The sequence below is a fragment of the Eulemur rufifrons genome, chromosome 29 (genome assembly GCF_041146395.1).
Source record: "Eulemur rufifrons isolate Redbay chromosome 29, OSU_ERuf_1, whole genome shotgun sequence".
In the NCBI taxonomy this organism is placed as follows: Eukaryota; Metazoa; Chordata; class Mammalia; order Primates; family Lemuridae; genus Eulemur; species Eulemur rufifrons.
Window position 1 is genome coordinate 21,533,723 of NC_091011.1, and position 17,433 is coordinate 21,551,155.

Consider the following 17,433-nt stretch of genomic DNA (forward strand, 5'->3'; position numbering starts at 1 on the left):
GAAAGCTACTAAAATTTTAAAACATATACATCTGCACATAACAAAGTACTATTATAAGAAAAGCAAAGCCCACATAGCATGTTTTATTGTTAAAAATCATGCAAAAATATTTTATGATATTTGCTACTAAATATTTGAAGCAAAAATGACACTGGCAGTAGTTGTATATTTAATTAATTTCCATTTGAGTTGTATTTGAAAATAGCACTGCCCTGAAAATTATGATTGAATTGCTAAACTACAGCAGGAATTTAAATATACAAAAAACCCAGCATATATCTTGAGAGTAAGGGGGTTGACACTGGAATGATTCACTGAAGAAGGATATGGAAAGATTCTAAATCAGAATAGGTTTCCAACAAGCGGCATGATTTGTCTGAGGCCAGAAGAGCATACTTCCTGAGACCCTGAACTTGTGTTCTGCCTCAAGTTCTGTAATAGTTTTGTATGTTTTATGTCTTATCACTTTTTAAAATACTGAATTGTAGTTATCTGGATGATATCTTGTTTATCATCATGAGACAAACTTGAGGGCAGGAGATATTCCTTTTGTAACTTCATGTTCTTCACTGCAACTAGGAGAGTGCTTTGTATGTGCCTAACAGGTGGCTGTTAAATACTTAAGAGAGGGTAGACTTCTAAAAGTTGGACTATAGGTCTAGTAATTTGGTTTTATTCTTATTCTTTACAATGCCTTTCCCTGCTTGATCAAACCCTATTGATAGAAGCATCAAAAATAAATCCATGTCTATGCATTAGAGATACTCAGTATAGTGCTTCTCAACTCAGGCCTCTTGTCACTACAGGCAAAAAGGATCCTTGCTGCTCATTCAGAATCATTCAAAACAGCTGGTTCAGGGTTCACTGGTTCATGCTTGACTTTGTGTGCTGTAGATTTAAAAGCAATAGACAACCTCCCCAACAGGTGCCTGTTTCCAAACATAAACATTACAACGTGGAAAGCTCTTTCACACTTGATGTAGCCCCCACAGAACATCCACTCCCCTGACTAGCATTGAGAATTCTCCTTGATAAAATCACTCTGCCAATTATTACAAAAGATTGATATTACAAAATAATAATAAGAACTTAATTTAATTGCTTACAGTATTACATTTCATACTTGATTCTGTTAGAGAAGAAAAGTTTATTATCAACAATGAGATTCTTGGCTAAGTCTATAACATCAGCAAAACTAAGAAGTGTGTTTTAAAAAAATAAGTAGTTCAGAGCTTTTAAAAAATATTTTTGACCAGGTGTGGTGGCTTATGCTTGTAATCCTAGCACTCTGGGAGGCCGAGGCGGGAGGATCATTTGAGGTCAGGAGTTTGAGATCAGCCTGGGCAACACAGTCAGACTTCATTTCTACAAAAATTACAGAATTAGCTGGGGGTGGTGGCATGAGCCTGTAGTCCCAGCTACTTAGGAGGCTAAGGCGGGAGGATAACTTGAGCTTGAGTTTGAGGCTGCAGAGTGCTATGATTGCACCACTGCACTCCAGCTTGGGCAACGGAGCAGGACCCTGCCCTCCCCTCCCCCCAAATATTGCTTTAAATCCTTATGAAATTATAAATACACATACCCTTATATCCACTCAGCATTCTACTTTTTATAATGTATTCTACAGTTATACCTTCTCATGTGTGACTAGATATTTATGAAAAGTTATTTATAGCAGCATTCTCTACCAAAAGACTGGAATTCTAACTATTCATGAATAGGGGACTAAATAAATATTTATCTATACAAAAGAACACCCTATAGCAATAAAAAGAAGTGAAGTTCATCTCTGGAGAATATTACGTAAAAAAGGGGGCAGAAAAATAGGCATTTTCTGCTACCATTTCTGCTATGCATTTGTTTATGTATAAAATACCTTGAGAAGCAAACATAAGACATTGATAATGTTGGATGCCACTGGAGAGGGCTGCTGGATAGTGGGGCTGGGGGGGGTGGGAGGGAAGAAAGGAAGATTTTTTACTATAGATGCTTTGGAATCTTTTGAATATTAAACAATGTATTACACATGCATAAAATTATTTAAAATAGTAGTTCAAAATAGCTTTAAAATTGTGGCATTATGGCTGGGCGCAGTTGCTAATGCCTATAATCCCAGCACTTTTACTTCCATATTTGGGAAGCTGAGGTGGGAGGATTGGTTGAGGCCAGGTGTTTCAGACCAGCATCCGTAACACAGTGAGACCCCATCTCTACAAAAAATAAAAAAATTAGCTGGGTATGGATGGTGGCACGTGCCTGTACTCCTAGTTCAGGATTGCTATGATTGTGCCACTGCATTCCAGCCTGGGCAATAGAGTGAGACTCTGTCTCTTAGAGAAAAAAAAAAAAAAATTGTGCCATTACTTTTAATAATGATCAGTTTAGCCTAAGTCTTTGAAAGGTCCTTAATGTATGGTAGCAGCAAGAACATGAGTCCTTTCACAAAAAGCAGTATCCATGTCCAAGCCTACCCCTGGCTTTCCATTTTTCTAGGTCACTTTTACTTCCATATTTGAAACTGTAGTATTGTAAAAAAACAAAAAACAAAAAAAAACAAAAAACAACAACAAAACACCAGATATACACAGATTAGATATTTGCACACCCATGTTCATAGCAGCATTATTCACAATAGCTAAGAGGTGGAGGCAACACAAATATCCACTGACAGATGAATGAATAAACAAAATGTGGTACATACCTACAATGGAATATTATTCAGCCTTAAAAAAGGAAGGAAATCCTGTCACATGCTGCAACATAGATGAAGCTTGAGGACATTATGCTAAGCAATAAGCCTGTCATAAATAGACAAATTCTGTATGGTTCTACTTATATGAGGTATCTAAAGTAGTCAAATTCATAGAAACTTAAAGAACAATGGTGGTTGCCAGGGACTGGGTAAGCGAGGGAATGGGGAGTTGTTTAATGGGTATAGCTTCAGTTTTGTAAGATGAAAAAAAGTAGACCTGTAGTATGGAAATGTGAGCATAATTATCACAACTATACTGTTAAAAATGGTAAAGACAGTAAATTTTACTTTACATGTTTTTTACCACACTGAAAAGCAAACAATGTAACTGCCTAGTTACTAAAAATAAAACCAAACAAAAAAACAAACAAAAAGCACACTTCAACTTGGTGAATCTGACAGAACTATTATGAGCTAATCTGCCTAAGAGCTGCAAAAGCATAGTGTGCCTTCTCTCATGAGACTTGGAAGGGACAGCTCTAGGATATGTTCAGGACCAAGTGCCATTTTCTCATCTCTTCTCTAGTCAGGGATGACAAACATGTTCATGAATTGGAAGCCTCCATATTGTAGAGATGTCAATTCTCTTCAAAACTGATCTATGGTTTAAATGTAATCCCTATCAAAATCTCAATCTGTATGAGAATTTGATAAGCTAATTCTAAAAATTGATGTGAAAATACAAAGAGTTAAGAAACCTTTTTTTTTTTTTTTTTTTTGAGACAGAATCTTGCTCTGTTACCCTGAGTAGAGTGCAGTGGCATCATCATAGCTCACTGCAACCTCAAACTCCTGGGCTCAAGCAATTCTCCTGCCTCAGTCTCCTGAGTAGCTGGGACTACAGGTGCACGCCAGGAAGCCCAGCTAATTTTTCTATTTTTAGTAGAGATGGGGGTCTTACTCTTGCTTAGCCTGCTCTTGAACTCCTGACCTCAAGCGATTCTCCTGCCTCAGCCTCCCGGAGTCCTAGGATTATAGGCATGAGCCACCGCACTCAGCCAAGAAACTCTTAAAGAACAGTAATAAGACAAGAAGACTTTTCTCTATACAATATGACTTACGTGGTAATTAAGTGTGGGGATTGGCACAGGGATAGACAAATACATCAGTGGAATAACAAATAGTCTAGAAACAGATTCCTTTCCCCAATCAAACACAAAAAGTCAATTCTAGGTAGATAAAAACCAAAATGTAAAAGTCAAAACTATAAAGCTTTTAAAAAATAATATAGGAGATTGTTCTTAGGACCTTGAGATAGGGAGGAGTTTGTAAACAAGAATCCCAAAGCACTAACCATAAAGTATAAAAACCTGATAAACAGAAAAGTTATCTATATGAAGACACTCCGCAAATCAGACCATCAGGGCGACAATCAAGAAGCTTTGAACCAATGCTATGCAAAGGGAAATCCAAATGGCCAACAAGTATATGAAACAGTGTTCAACCTCAATAGGGATTACTGAAAAATGCAAACTAAGAGCCACAAGGTATCATCAGATTGACTAAAAATTAGTAAATCTGACATCAGGTGCTAGTGGGAATGTTGAGCAATAGGAACTCTCATGCATTGCTTGTGGGAATGCAAATTGTTAGAACCACTTTAGAAAATAGTCTGGAATTATCTAGTACAGCTGAAAATATCCATTTCTTATGATCAAGTATTCTTTCCTCTAGGTATTGAATACTAGAGAAACTCTTGCATGTGTTTCCTGAAAATAAGAATTTCATAGCAGCATTATTTGTAGTAGCCAGAAACTGAAAAACAATGTAGATGTCTATCCATAGCAGAACTGATGAACTACAGAATAGTCTTATAATGGAAAACTACCTAGTAATAATATATAATTTCATGCAAAACATGGATGAAACTAAGAATAATGCTGAGAGAAAAAAATACAGTACCACTTTTATAAAATACACAAATATGCATCCCTGATTTTTTAGGTAGTCAATCAGGTTATCTGTAGGTTCCCTAAATTTGAAAATGACAATCTGCAAGCAAGTGAATCAAATATAAACTTAAAAGCAATACTTAGTTGAGTTTAATATGAGTAGTTTCCAACTACATATACTTTTAACTTTCATAAATTTATGATTTTATTTAAAAAGTTATGGATAAACTGAAACAAGAGAATTCTAAATTAAGAAGTGATCTTTTGGTGGAGGCAATTGTGCATATTTTTAAAAAGTACCAGATACATGCAATTAAAAAAAACTAAGAAGTGGCTGCTGAGCTTTTCCAAAATAGCTTAAAAACTCAGCAGAATCTAAAGAGAAAATTTTTAAGTAGTTACCTAAAATCATCTTTCCTATCCCTCAAAAATGTGACACTAAAAGTCACATTTACTCAATTACAGACTGAGTTAACTTAAAAAAAAATATCTAAATTTTATTTAAAATCTTTTTACTTTTAATTGACAAATAGTAATTGTATGGAGGTAACTTCTAATCAGAGTTCCATTTATGGTAACAACTAATTTTATCAAATAATGGCTATTATCTCATAGCTGGAAAAGAGGGGGAAATGGCTCTAGTCCTTTCTGGCCACTCGTACATCAACTGTTTTGCTCCACTGTGCAGCCAATTTCAGGACACTTTTGGTTGTGAGGCAGGAAGGCTTATTTATAGTCAGGGAAAAACGGAAGAAAAGCCCTCAAGATTGTCTTTTCACATCTGAAAATAGCTACCTTCTCTTCTCTATCTTTTTTCCATTTTCCTCTTTCTTCCCTTCAATGTTTCTCTGGTTATAAAGTGGTGTAGCCACAGAGCATAAACATTACATAGGTACAATTCAAAATTTCTAATTTTCCTACTTCTTTTGGTTTCTCCACTCCCTTCCCATGGGCAGCCTACCCCACAGGTGCCTCCAGCTCCACCCATTCCTCCTCAGCACCCGTTTCTTCTCCACATTTGCTGAATCAGTGGTCAGGAAAGGTGCAAGCTTATTTTAGAACCTAGCATCCACAGCATTTACACGGTAAGCCTTGTCATGAGATTGACATGACTGACAACCTCAGATAAGTTCAAGTACCAGAGAGAAGACCAGAGAACTAGGGTGTCTCTTCCAGAAGTAATTGTTTTACTATGTAGAAACTTGTTTCTGTTTATTCATATGATAACTACCATATACACTACAGCAGTATTCCCCATGCACCCAGGCTTCTCTCTGGCTACTTTTGAAATTACTTTTCAAGATGCTTTGGTAACCTAATTCCTTTTGTACTCACATTTTAAGAACTTTAAGAGAAAAAAAGCCTAAAGATGATTCAGTTTTAAGAATATTTCATATTCCAAAGTTACTGAATCAGCATTTGCACTTAAAACTGTGATTAAACAAATTAGATTTTAATCAGTACACAATAAAACATAAAACCAAAAAGAAAAATGTTTTATTTACCATAAGAATGGTGGTAAGCTCATCATACAGTCAATACTGGTACTGTATGAAGCACACAAATCTAATATTCTGCCAAACATGGTTTATTGACAGGACACAAAATATATCTTTACATTGCTTTGTTTAATTGAGCAACGCAACAAACAAAACCAAAATCCTGCCAGGTGCAGTGGCATACCTGTAGTCCCAGCTACTTGGGAGGCTGAGGCAGGAGGATTGCTTGAGCCTAGGAGTTCTGGGCTGTAGTGCACTATGCTGATCAAATGTCTGCAATAAGTTCGGCAATCAATATGGTGACCTCCTAAAGTAGGGGACTACCAGGTTGCTTAAGGAGCGGTAAAATGGCTTAGGTTGAAAACAGAGCAGGTCCAAACTCCTGTGCTGCTTGGTAGTGGGATCATGCCTGTGAATAGCCACTGCACTCCAGCCTGGGCAACATGGTGAGATCCCATCTTAAATCAAACAAAGAACCACCAATGTCCCTCCCCAGTTAATTTCCCTCTTCATAACTCCACAATGAACAAAATTAGAGGACAGATGGTGAAACAGCAAAGCAAGGGCTCCAAAAGGTACAGGAAGTCATGACACTTAGTTCAGAAAGCCCACAATTTGTGACTACTTATTGTACCCAGTAGTTTGAGAAACTGGAATTTTCTCCTCAGGTTCTTAAATCCCAGTTTTAAGAAACTGTATACCATAATCACGAAACCAGTTAAGATAATTTCAGGATCCCCAGCAGCCACAAAATGAACAAAGACAGCATTCTCTGTTAACTATTCACCAACGACGACTCTGGTCAAGTACTTTTTTGCAAAGTTGGATAAACCCAGAAAGAATTTATCAAAGAGTATAGGGGAGGAAGAAATACAATGCTCTAGCCAACACTACCCATCTTTCTTTTCCATACAAAGCTTTACTTCATGGATAACAGTTGGATGGTATTTAGGGAAAAACACAATACTTTGTTCTAGTTATAGGAAAGGCATATTTGTCTTTCATGGTAGACTGAAGATTACAGATGACAAGAATTTAGAGCCCAGTACAGAGAATGGCACATAAGGGGGCAATAAATACAGCCCTCCATATCTGTGGGTTCTGCATCCTGAGTTGAACCAACCTCAGATCAAAAATATTTGGGGGAAAAAATAACAATAAAAATACGAATTTTTAAAAATACACTATAACATTTACATAGCATTTACACTGTATTAGGTATTATAAAGCAATCCAAAGATTTATTTAATGTATATATACAAGAAGATGTACATAGCTTATCTGGAAATATTACACCATTTTATATAAGGAACTTGAGCATCTGTGGATATTTATAAAGGAGGGTTCCTAGAGCCAAGCCCCTGCAGATACTGCCAACAACTGTATTTGTAGAGTAAGGAATGAAATGGAATTTTTTTGTTTGCTCCATTTTGAAAAATAATTTACAAATAGCAATAAAACAATTTTTCCTGAATAGGATAAAACCAAAACCAAAAATGTACAAATAATGTTAATTTCCAGAATATGTATTGGCATCAGTTTAACTCTAGTCCACTGCACCATCTTAATGTATCACTGACATTATGAAATGATATCCTGGCTGGGCATGGTGGCTCACGACTGTAATCCCAGCCCTTTGGGAGACCTGAGTTGGAAGGATCACTTGAGGCCAGCCTGAGCAACATAGCAAGACCCCATCTCTACAAAAAAATGATTAAAAAAAAATTAGCTGGGCGTGGTGGTAGGCACCTGTAGTCCCAGCTACTTGGGAGGCTGAGGCAGCAGGATCACTTGAGCCCAAAGAAATCTAAGCATGTTTTTCTTTTAAAATTGTAGCTTTTAGAATTACAGTATTTTAATATATATTCATAAAGTACAATCAAGACTGGACTTCCTCTATTCATCCTGAATTAAGATGAGAGAAGCCTGAATTAAAAACAGACCCAATACAGTGATTGCTGACCTCTTATCTACTAAGTTTCAAAACTCTTTCAAATCAAAACCCCCTGAATTACTTCTCTACAGTCTTACACTTCAGTCACAGAACTATATTTTTGGTATGTATTTTGCAATTTTCAGGAAAATTTTTTGACTTGAAAACGTATTCAACAATGAATGTTAAACTCTAAAAGGATTCTGTCATATTCTCTAAGGAACTTGATAAAGCACATATCTTACCTTTGTGAAGATGGCCAGGGGCATGCCGTACTGGTCCTCTTCCAAACCTGAAATGAGTCCTGGTATCAGGACCACCTGCCCTGTATTAGCTTGAGGTTGTACAGTAATTGGAGGACTCTCTGAGGGAACAGAGTCCTTCGGAAACAAGTTTGTCTGGTCTGACCCTAGCTGTTCCCTTTCTTTTAAGTTAGGGTCCTCTAAGACACTAGGATCCAAGGTCTCCCAGTCACTTTCTGAAGACTCCGGAGATGGGCGAGATGGAGGTTTCAAATATTGATTGGTATCGCTGGGTTCCTGCTCTTTGCTGTTGTTATCTACTTGGAACAAAGGCTCTTTGGTCTTGATGGCAGCATCTCCTCCATGGTTTCCTGCCATGACTTTCTTGACAGTCCCCAAGTTGGTATTTGAAATGTCAGAAACAGATGCAGAAACAAAATCATATGCAGGTGGATTATTTTCCTGAAGCCCACCATCTTCAGACATACTCTTTCGGGGCCTGTATTGAGAACAGTCACCGAGGCCATGTTCAATCATGCCTAAAATATACAATGTTGAAGAATAGTTTGGTTTATAATAAAATGGAAGAAAATAAGAGCTGCATATTATTTTATATAATGGAACTCATAAAAATTATAATAAGCTATGATTACCCACATTTTAATTAAAAAAAAAAAAAAAGAATAGAAAGAAAACACAGACAAAAGAGAGAAACTTATTGCCAAAAGGAAAATGTCACATTAAAAAGATATGTTATTGCTCCAACCCATGGAGCAGCATGATAATATAATAAAATAGGAAAAAAAAAAAAAAAAAAAAAAAAAACACACACACAAAAAGAAAAAAAGATACGTTATTACCTATGAGTTGGTACCTTAAAATGGAAATATTAACCCTAATGAGCTGATCCTTGAAAATTTTTATTATTGAAAGTTTAAGTTCCAGTACAAATTAAACAAAGCAAAGAGTAGATACTGCTGTCCTCTTACCTGGAAAAAGGGAAAGCACAGTCATCAGTGCACCCACCAATTTATTCACTGGAGAAATATAAAAAAGAACCTAAAATAGATTCAATTAAAATTAAATTAGAAAACCTATGAGACAATGATAAAAAAAAAAGAGAGAGAGGAGAAGAGAGGGAAAAATTCTTCTTTACAGAAGATTAATAGCTAATAAATGTAGAAGTAATGATAGAAAATCACCATTTAGCATCTACCATGATTCAGGTATTATAAAAATTATCAGTGGATGCTAAAACTACTGGGAAAGGTTGTTGGGCAACAGGATATTCACAAGGTCTCTAATTTATCATCCCACAAATTACCTATTAAGGTGTCAACCATCACCTCAATCAAATGATCAAACTTGGCGTCACCAATAATATTCCTACAAATAGTTATGGGCCTCCTGATGTCATGTCCTGATAAGGACACACTACCACCTGTGTAGCATTCTTGCTAAAAAAGTTTAATCTGCCAGCCTGAGCAACATATTGAGGCCCCATCTCTACCAAAAATATAAAAATTAGCCAGGTGTGGCAGTTCATGTCTATGGTCCCAGCTACTCAGGAGGCTGAGGCAGGAGGACCGCTTGAGCCCAGAGTTGGAGGCTGCAGTGAGCTACGATGAGGCCACTGCACTCTAACCTGGGCAACAGAGGAAGACCCTGTCTCAAAAAAAAAAAAGGTTAATCCGAAACTAGCCACAAGAAAATAATCAGACAAATCTCATTTTATAACACTAATCTGGATTGTTTTAAAAGTGCCAATGTCATGAAATACAAAAACAAACAAACAAAAAAAGAATGAGAAGTGGTAGAACTGTTTAAGATTAAAGAGGGCTGGCACTGTAGTACATGATCCTTGATGGATCCCAGACTGAAAACAATCAGCTGTAATGGACATTATCATGACATATGGGGGAAATCTAAAAATAAACTGTATATTAGATTGTAATTTATTCTATCGGTGTTAAATTTCTTTTCTTTCTTTCTTTTTTGAGAGAGAGTCTTACTCCATCACCCCAGGTAGAGTGCAATGGTGTCCTCATAGCTCACTGCAACCTCAACCTCAACCTCTTGCCTCAGCCTCCTGAGTAGCTGGACTATAGGCGCATGCCACTGCACCTAGCTAATTTTCTATTTTTGGTAGAGAGGGGGTCTCTCTCTTGCTCAGGCTGGTCTCAAACTCCTGGACTCAAGTGATCCTCCCGCCATGGCCTCCCAGAATGCTAGGATTACAGGCATGAGCCACCACAGCCTGCCTCACTGTTAAATTTCTTGAATGTGAAAATGGCACTTCAGTTATGTAGGAATATACCCTTATTCTTAAGAAATATATCCTGAAGCATTTAGGGGTGTAGTACCACAATATCTACAAATTACTTGCAAAGTATAATGATTCAGGGTGAAAAATGAACATATATAAAGCAATATGATACAAAATGGCAAAATGTTAACAACTGGTAAATGCAGATGAATGGTGTAAAGGTGTTGATTGCATTACTCCATTAACTTTTCAGTGGGTTTGGCATTTTTTCAGAATAACAAATGACAAAAAATAAATTAGAAACAGGATTCAGTTAGCTATTGTACTGAAACTGACACTGGCTAATATTAAATTAGTTTAAAACAAACAAAGGTTTGCCTACATTAATTGACTTTTTAAAAATATTTCTTGGCCAGGCACGGTGGCTCACGCCTGTAATCCTAGCACTCGGGGGGCCGAGGCGGCGGATCGTTTGAGCTCAGGAGTTCGAGACCAGCCTGAGCAAGAGTGAGACCCCCGTCTCTACTGAAAAAAAATAGAAAGAAATTAGCTGTACAACTAAAAATATAGAGAAAAAATTAGCCAGGCATGGTGGTGCATGCCTGTAGTCCCAGCTACTCGGGAGGCTGAGACAGTAGGATCGCTTCAGCCCAGGAGTCTGAGGTTGCTGTGAGCTAGGCTGACGCCATGGCACTCTAGCCCGGGCAACAGAGTGAGACTTTGTCTCAAAAAAAAAAAAAAAAAATTTCTTTAAGGTTGGGTGCAGTGGCTCACACCTGTAATCCTAGCACTCTGGGAGGCCAAGGCAGGAGGATCGATCGCTCAAGGTCAGGAGTTCGAGACCAGCCTGAGCAAGAGTGAGACCCCATCTCTACTAAAAAAAAAAAAAAAGAAAGAAAGAAATTATCTGGACAACTAAAAATATATATAGAAAAAATTAGCCAGGCATGGTGGCACATGACTGTAGTCCCAGCTACTCAGGAGGCTGAGGCAGGAGGATCGCTTGAGGTTGCTGTGACCTAGGCTGACGCCACGGCACTCTAGCCTGGGCAACAGAGTGAGACTCTGTCTCAAAAATAAATAAATAAATAAATAATAATAATATATATATATATATATATATATTTCTTTAAGAGATGGTGTCTCACTATGCTGCCTGGCTAAACTGGAACTCCTGGGTTGAAGTGACCCTCCCACCTCAGCCTCCTGAGTATCTGAGACTACAGGCATACGCCATCAAAGCAAACTGAGTTTTTTTAAACAATTAAATCATAGGCCATATTTTAGGAGAAATCACATAGGACTTTATTAATAGTCTCGTCTGTGATTTCTCTCTCTTTTTTTAGCTCAGGCTGACATAACATCTTCTGTGATTTTAAACAACTATCACCCCTGCGAAATTCAGAAAGGCCTAGGGTCAGGGCACAAATTTTAAAGCAATCTTATAATCATAAAATCTTTCTATAAGAAAATGTGATACACTTCTTTCCTCTATAGGTATTTGATTAAATGTCTGCATATTTGCAGTATCAATAGCACAGTATCAATAGCACACTGAATGATGCCACCTCTTGTTACAAATGGATAAACAAAATGTGGCATAGCTATTGTGATATTATTCATCCTTAAAAAGTAAATTCTGACACTTTCTACAACATGCATGAACCTTCAGGACACTTTGCTAAGTGAAATAAGCTAGTCAGTAAAAGAAATATTGCATGATTCCACTCATATGGGGAACTTGCAGTAGTTGAATTCAGAGAAAGAATGTAGAGGCTGCCAGAGGCCAAGGGGAGGGGAGAATGGAGTTATTCTTTAATAGGGACAGAGTTTCAGTTTTGCATGTTGACAGTGTTCTGTGGATGGATGGTGATGATGGTTGTAAAACAATGTAAATGCACTTAATCCCAATGAACTATACACCTTAAAACAGTTAAGAAAGTAAATTTTAGGTTATGTGTATTTTATAACAATTGTAAAAATTTAAGTTTTTTGAAATATCACAGTATTATATGAATTAATTTTTTAAAAAGTTTACTTTTTTTCCTGTTTGAAGAAGGAATACACATTTCTTGTAGAAAAGTATGATACAGAGAAGTATTTCCTTTTAAAAAAATATATCCTATATTCTCACCAAACTATGTTGTTATCTTTTCTTCTGGTCCCTTTTCAATGAATATAACTCACTATTAAAAATGATTTTGTGATAGTCTCTTAGATAGAGCTTTGTGTCCAACTCAGATTAATTCTTGAAAATAAATCTCTGAGAGAAGAATAACTAGGTTAAAGGAATAAATACTTCTAAGGTAGTGAACCACAGTAGACTTTGTGCACAGTTGACCCCCCAATATCCTTTCCACCCCTACTCCACTGAGCACAGTAATATGGTATATAAAACTGGTCTCAGATTCAGGGATGGCTCCTGATTAGTTTAAACCAGAGTTTAGTAAACTTTTTCTACAAAGGATCAGATAATAAATATTTTTGCTTTCTGGGCCATATGGTCTCTGTCCCAACTAATCAACTCTGCCACTATAGTGTGAAAGTAGCCATAAACAATATGCAAATAAAAGGGTCTGTTTTCCCATAAAACTTTATCTATAACAATAGGCAGTGGGCCAAATTGGCTGTGGGGCCCTAAAAGGATTTGTTCTGTAAAATGGATTCACCCAAAAAGCCACACTCAAAGATCCAGAAGGACATATGTGGTCTCAAGGTTGCAGGTTCCCCACCCCTAGTCTAAACCAATCATGTCAGTCACATCCCTTTGTATTAGTGAGCGGTCAGGAACCCAAGTTTAAGTCAATCAATGCAAGTATGTCTTTGGAAACAATTATTGGCTCAGGGGTAGGCACCCGCTGTGGCCTGAAAGAAAAGAATTCTTATTAAATGGTTCAGGAGGCAGTATTATGTCTGCCACCAGTGATGATTAAGGGAGCAAATAGCCCAATTACTGTTGGCAGTTAGTTTCCTACACCACAAGGGAAACCAGGCTCTGGATAAAGTTAGCACTATGGACTACAGAATAAAGAGATGGAAAAAAACCTAGGTATGTACTTACACTCTGAACCACTGAGTCAACCACCTCAGAAATCTTAAGTTAGCCAGTACATTCCTATTTTACTTAAGTCAGTTTAAAATTGGGTTTTCTGTTACCTGTAGCAGAAACCATACTGATAAATACACTGTCAAAATGCTTCCAGGGAGGCTGCATGAATTTATACTTCTACAGAAGTGAAGAATATGTGCTTCAGCTCACCACAATTTGATAGGCTGAAAGTGTCTTTAGTAACTAATGATAAACTAATACTTTATCATTAGTTTCAATATTGTTATAAGGAAAAAATTTCAATAAAGATAGATATTTTATACTTTCCCTTTGAATCTCACCTTTTTTTCAAGAAGAATTAGTTTAAATAGGATTAAGACCTGTAGAAAAAAAAGAAATGTAGTATTAAAATGAGAAAATACTCAATAGTAGGCTGTCATGAAAAAAGAAAAAAAAAGATTATAAAAAGAGAAACTCATTCATTTGCCTTTTCCCCTCCTCAAACACACCATATATCATTTAATCAATAATCACGGTACTTTTAAAAATATATGAAAAATTATGAACTTACACTGAGAAATTAAATATTACCTGTGTCCTCTAAAAAATGGGAAAATCACTCAAATCTCTAATTGAAATTATCTTTTATTGAAGGAGTGGTGCCATTTTTGCTTGAAATTTTTGCAAGCTCCTTAAAGGGCAGGGACTATTAATTTATTTCTGAATGTCCAGGGTGTTTACATTGTAGGTGCTCAATAAATGTTAAATGAATAATCAATGTGTTTATGTCCTAGACAATATATACTTTAATAATAGAGATCAGAAGACATAAGTATATATAGATACTTTACCAGAAAATATTCCATTCTCAGGGCAACATATAAAATATGCTGCAAGATCAAAACATGCTTCTTTCTAATCTAATTTCATGATAGCTGAAATTACAAAGGCAATAGAAAAAAATGCCCTATGCTGCAAAGAAGTCAACAGCCAGTATTCTTCTATAAATTTCTATGATACAGGACAGGTGTGGTAGCTCACAACTGTAATGCTAGCACTCTGGAAGACTGAGGCAGGTGGATTGTTTGAGCTCAGGAGTTGGAGACCAGCCTGAGCCAAAAGTGAGACCTCGTCTCTACTGAAAAAAAATAGAAAGAAATTAGCTGGACAACTAAAAATATATAGCAAAAATTAGCTGGGCATGGTGGCGCATGCTACTCGGGAGGCTGAGGCAGAAGGATCTCTTGAGCCCAGGAGTTTGAGGTTGCTGTGAGCTAGGCTGACACCACGGCACTCTAGCCTGGGCAACAGAGTGAGACTCTGTCTAATAAATAAATTAATTAATTAATTTCTATGATATAAACACTACCAACATTTTCAACTTTGTACAGTTATGAGACCAAGCACTGTCTCAGAAGAACTAAAACACAGTATGCCACATCTGCATTTGATGTAGCACGATGAATCTGCCAGTTAAATGAATATAATAAAAGAACAGTGTCTCCCATCTTAGTACTGCAGATCATAAATTAAACAATGTACCATACCTTGTGTCGAAAATGAAGGACAAGATCTCGAGGAGACAGACCTACAATGTTAATAAAAAAGCTAATCTGTGAATATAATCTATTGTTTTTGTTGAAGAAAGCTTACTTTTCCCCTTAAAGGAAAGGACGTAAAAAAAGAAAGTAGGAATACAGAAATATTCGAATATTTATATATTTGGTTAAGTGTACACATACTTAGAAATAGTACTGTCCAACATAACTTTCTGCAAGGATGAAATGTTTTAAACCTGCCCTGTCCAATACATTAGTCAGACCTGGCTACTAAGCTCTTGAAATGCAGTTAAGTGAAACTGACTTTTAAATTTTATTTAATTTTTGTTAATTTTAATCTAAGTGTAGATAGCTACATGTGGAAAGTGGCTACTGCTTGGACAGTGCAAGTCTAACATCTTCCTCCATTCTACAAACATAAACTATCCAAGTTCAGAAATGATAAAGTTTATCATGGCAGTCAATCATTTAAACACAGTTTTTGGTCATTGCACTCAATTATTACTTCTGAAACACAGTCTTTTCCAATCATCTGCCTGAAATGCCACAGTACAAGAAAACATAATGTAGGGAAAAATATGTTCTCAGAATAGAAGCTCTGTGAATAGCTTACACTACACGCAGAATTGCAATAATAAACTTCCACAATTGGCTACTTCATGCTGAAATAGGAAATGAGCAAGCACAAACCACTATGTGATTAAAAATTTTTTTTTATCACGAAAAGGATATTTACTGAGTTGCCCACTGAGTACCTTGGATACCAATGGATATTTTGGGTTGTCAAGACACTTTAAATTAAACAAAATCCCCAACCTGAAGAATCTTAGAAAGCTGAGCAGCTTTCTCTCTTGCCCTCCTTCCCTTAGGACAGGGCACTGAGCTGGTCAGCGTTAATGCAAAGAGAAAAAACTTCCATTACTTTTCTGAAAAGTAGAAATTCCCCCTGTATAATAATAGTTGTAAATATTGCTAAATATGATATAATAACTCTTCTCAGTATAAATACTGGCTAAGAAGATATTTAAGGAAGAAGCAGCTTCAAATGTTGAAGAACTTAGATCCCATATGAAGATGTATTCTGATCACAAAGTTTTACATGCAACTCAGTTTGCCAAACAAAAAGAAATAGGGGCATCTCTTCTAACTTGTAAAAAAGTTACTTACCAAGATATACTTGGGATCCTTCTAATGAAGTTCCTCCCAAGGAACTATTCATATGTTCATAAAGCTCCTATAAAATACAGACTGAGTTTAGAACATTTTACTATTATTTTAGACACTGAATCAGAAATATGATGATCAGAAAAAAGTTGGTTCCTTAACTGAAGTAGTTTTTTTTATAGGCACTAAATTAAAAAACAATCAAGGTCTCTCTGAAACCCTGCCAGTTTCCAGCACTCATTCCTTCTCTTCCAGACATAATCAGAAGAGATGTGAGCATGAAGTGTGAAAAACTATACAGAGTATTCCTTTCTTCCTTTACATGGTAGAGCTTAATTCATTCACATGGTGGTATAAGCTTCTAGGATAAATTCCCTTTGCTTCCTTGCTAAGTACTTAACTGTCCTACTCCCACCAGAATCCAGGAGAGCTCCAATCTCTGTACCTTAATGGCAACCTTGAGAAAAACACATTATCCACCTTCAATAAAATAGTCATGTGGTTTTTCTGGGTGCTATGAAGCAGAAGCCTGATATATAACATACTGTGCAGCTTATTAATAAGATAAGCAAATTTATAGAAGCAATGCCATAGCAAAAGAGTTAGGATCCATTAAGAAAAACATTAATGTTAGTTATAGTTATTTTTAGTCATTATTTCAAAAAAAAAAAAAAAAAAGACAATTTGGTTAAATGTAGTATTTGGGCAGATCCCTGGTCCTTCAGTTTTTAATTCACAGAAGACATGCAAAGAAGTATGTCTTTCTTGAGCTAATAAATGATTATTCTTCATAATATTACTGACAAGATTTACTTGATTCATGAATCCATCTTTAGCCAAACACATCTATAGAGGGGTATAAAGTTACCTTTAGAATGGAAATTTGGGAAAAATCCTTTTCTTCAAAATATGCATGTGTAATGAGTTGAAGTTTTGCTTGGAGTAAGCCATAGAGAGGCTTAAAGAAAAAAGAGAAATTACCATTAGGTTGATGATAATCAAACAAACAACCCTACAACTTTTTAATTTGAAGAGAACAGGGAGAAAAAAGTTAGTAGCTATCAACTTTAGTGCCCT

At 36.4% G+C, this 17,433-nt stretch overlaps 1 protein-coding gene across 2 annotated transcripts in view; it reads right to left on the minus strand.

Moving 5' to 3' along the window:
* Positions 1–17,433, minus strand: part of AVL9 (AVL9 cell migration associated) — a 55,579-nt gene that overhangs the window by 13,819 nt on the left and 24,327 nt on the right. For both annotated transcript variants that reach the window (XM_069461344.1, XM_069461343.1), the window contains exons 5-10: positions 17,225–17,314; positions 16,360–16,426; positions 15,181–15,221; positions 13,975–14,013; positions 9,308–9,377; positions 8,322–8,857 (exon numbers count right to left, since the gene is read on the minus strand). In XM_069461344.1, the coding sequence (XP_069317445.1) occupies positions 8,322–8,857; positions 9,308–9,377; positions 13,975–14,013; positions 15,181–15,221; positions 16,360–16,426; positions 17,225–17,314 (843 nt within the window). The remainder of the gene's footprint in view (positions 1–8,321; positions 8,858–9,307; positions 9,378–13,974; positions 14,014–15,180; positions 15,222–16,359; positions 16,427–17,224; positions 17,315–17,433) is intronic.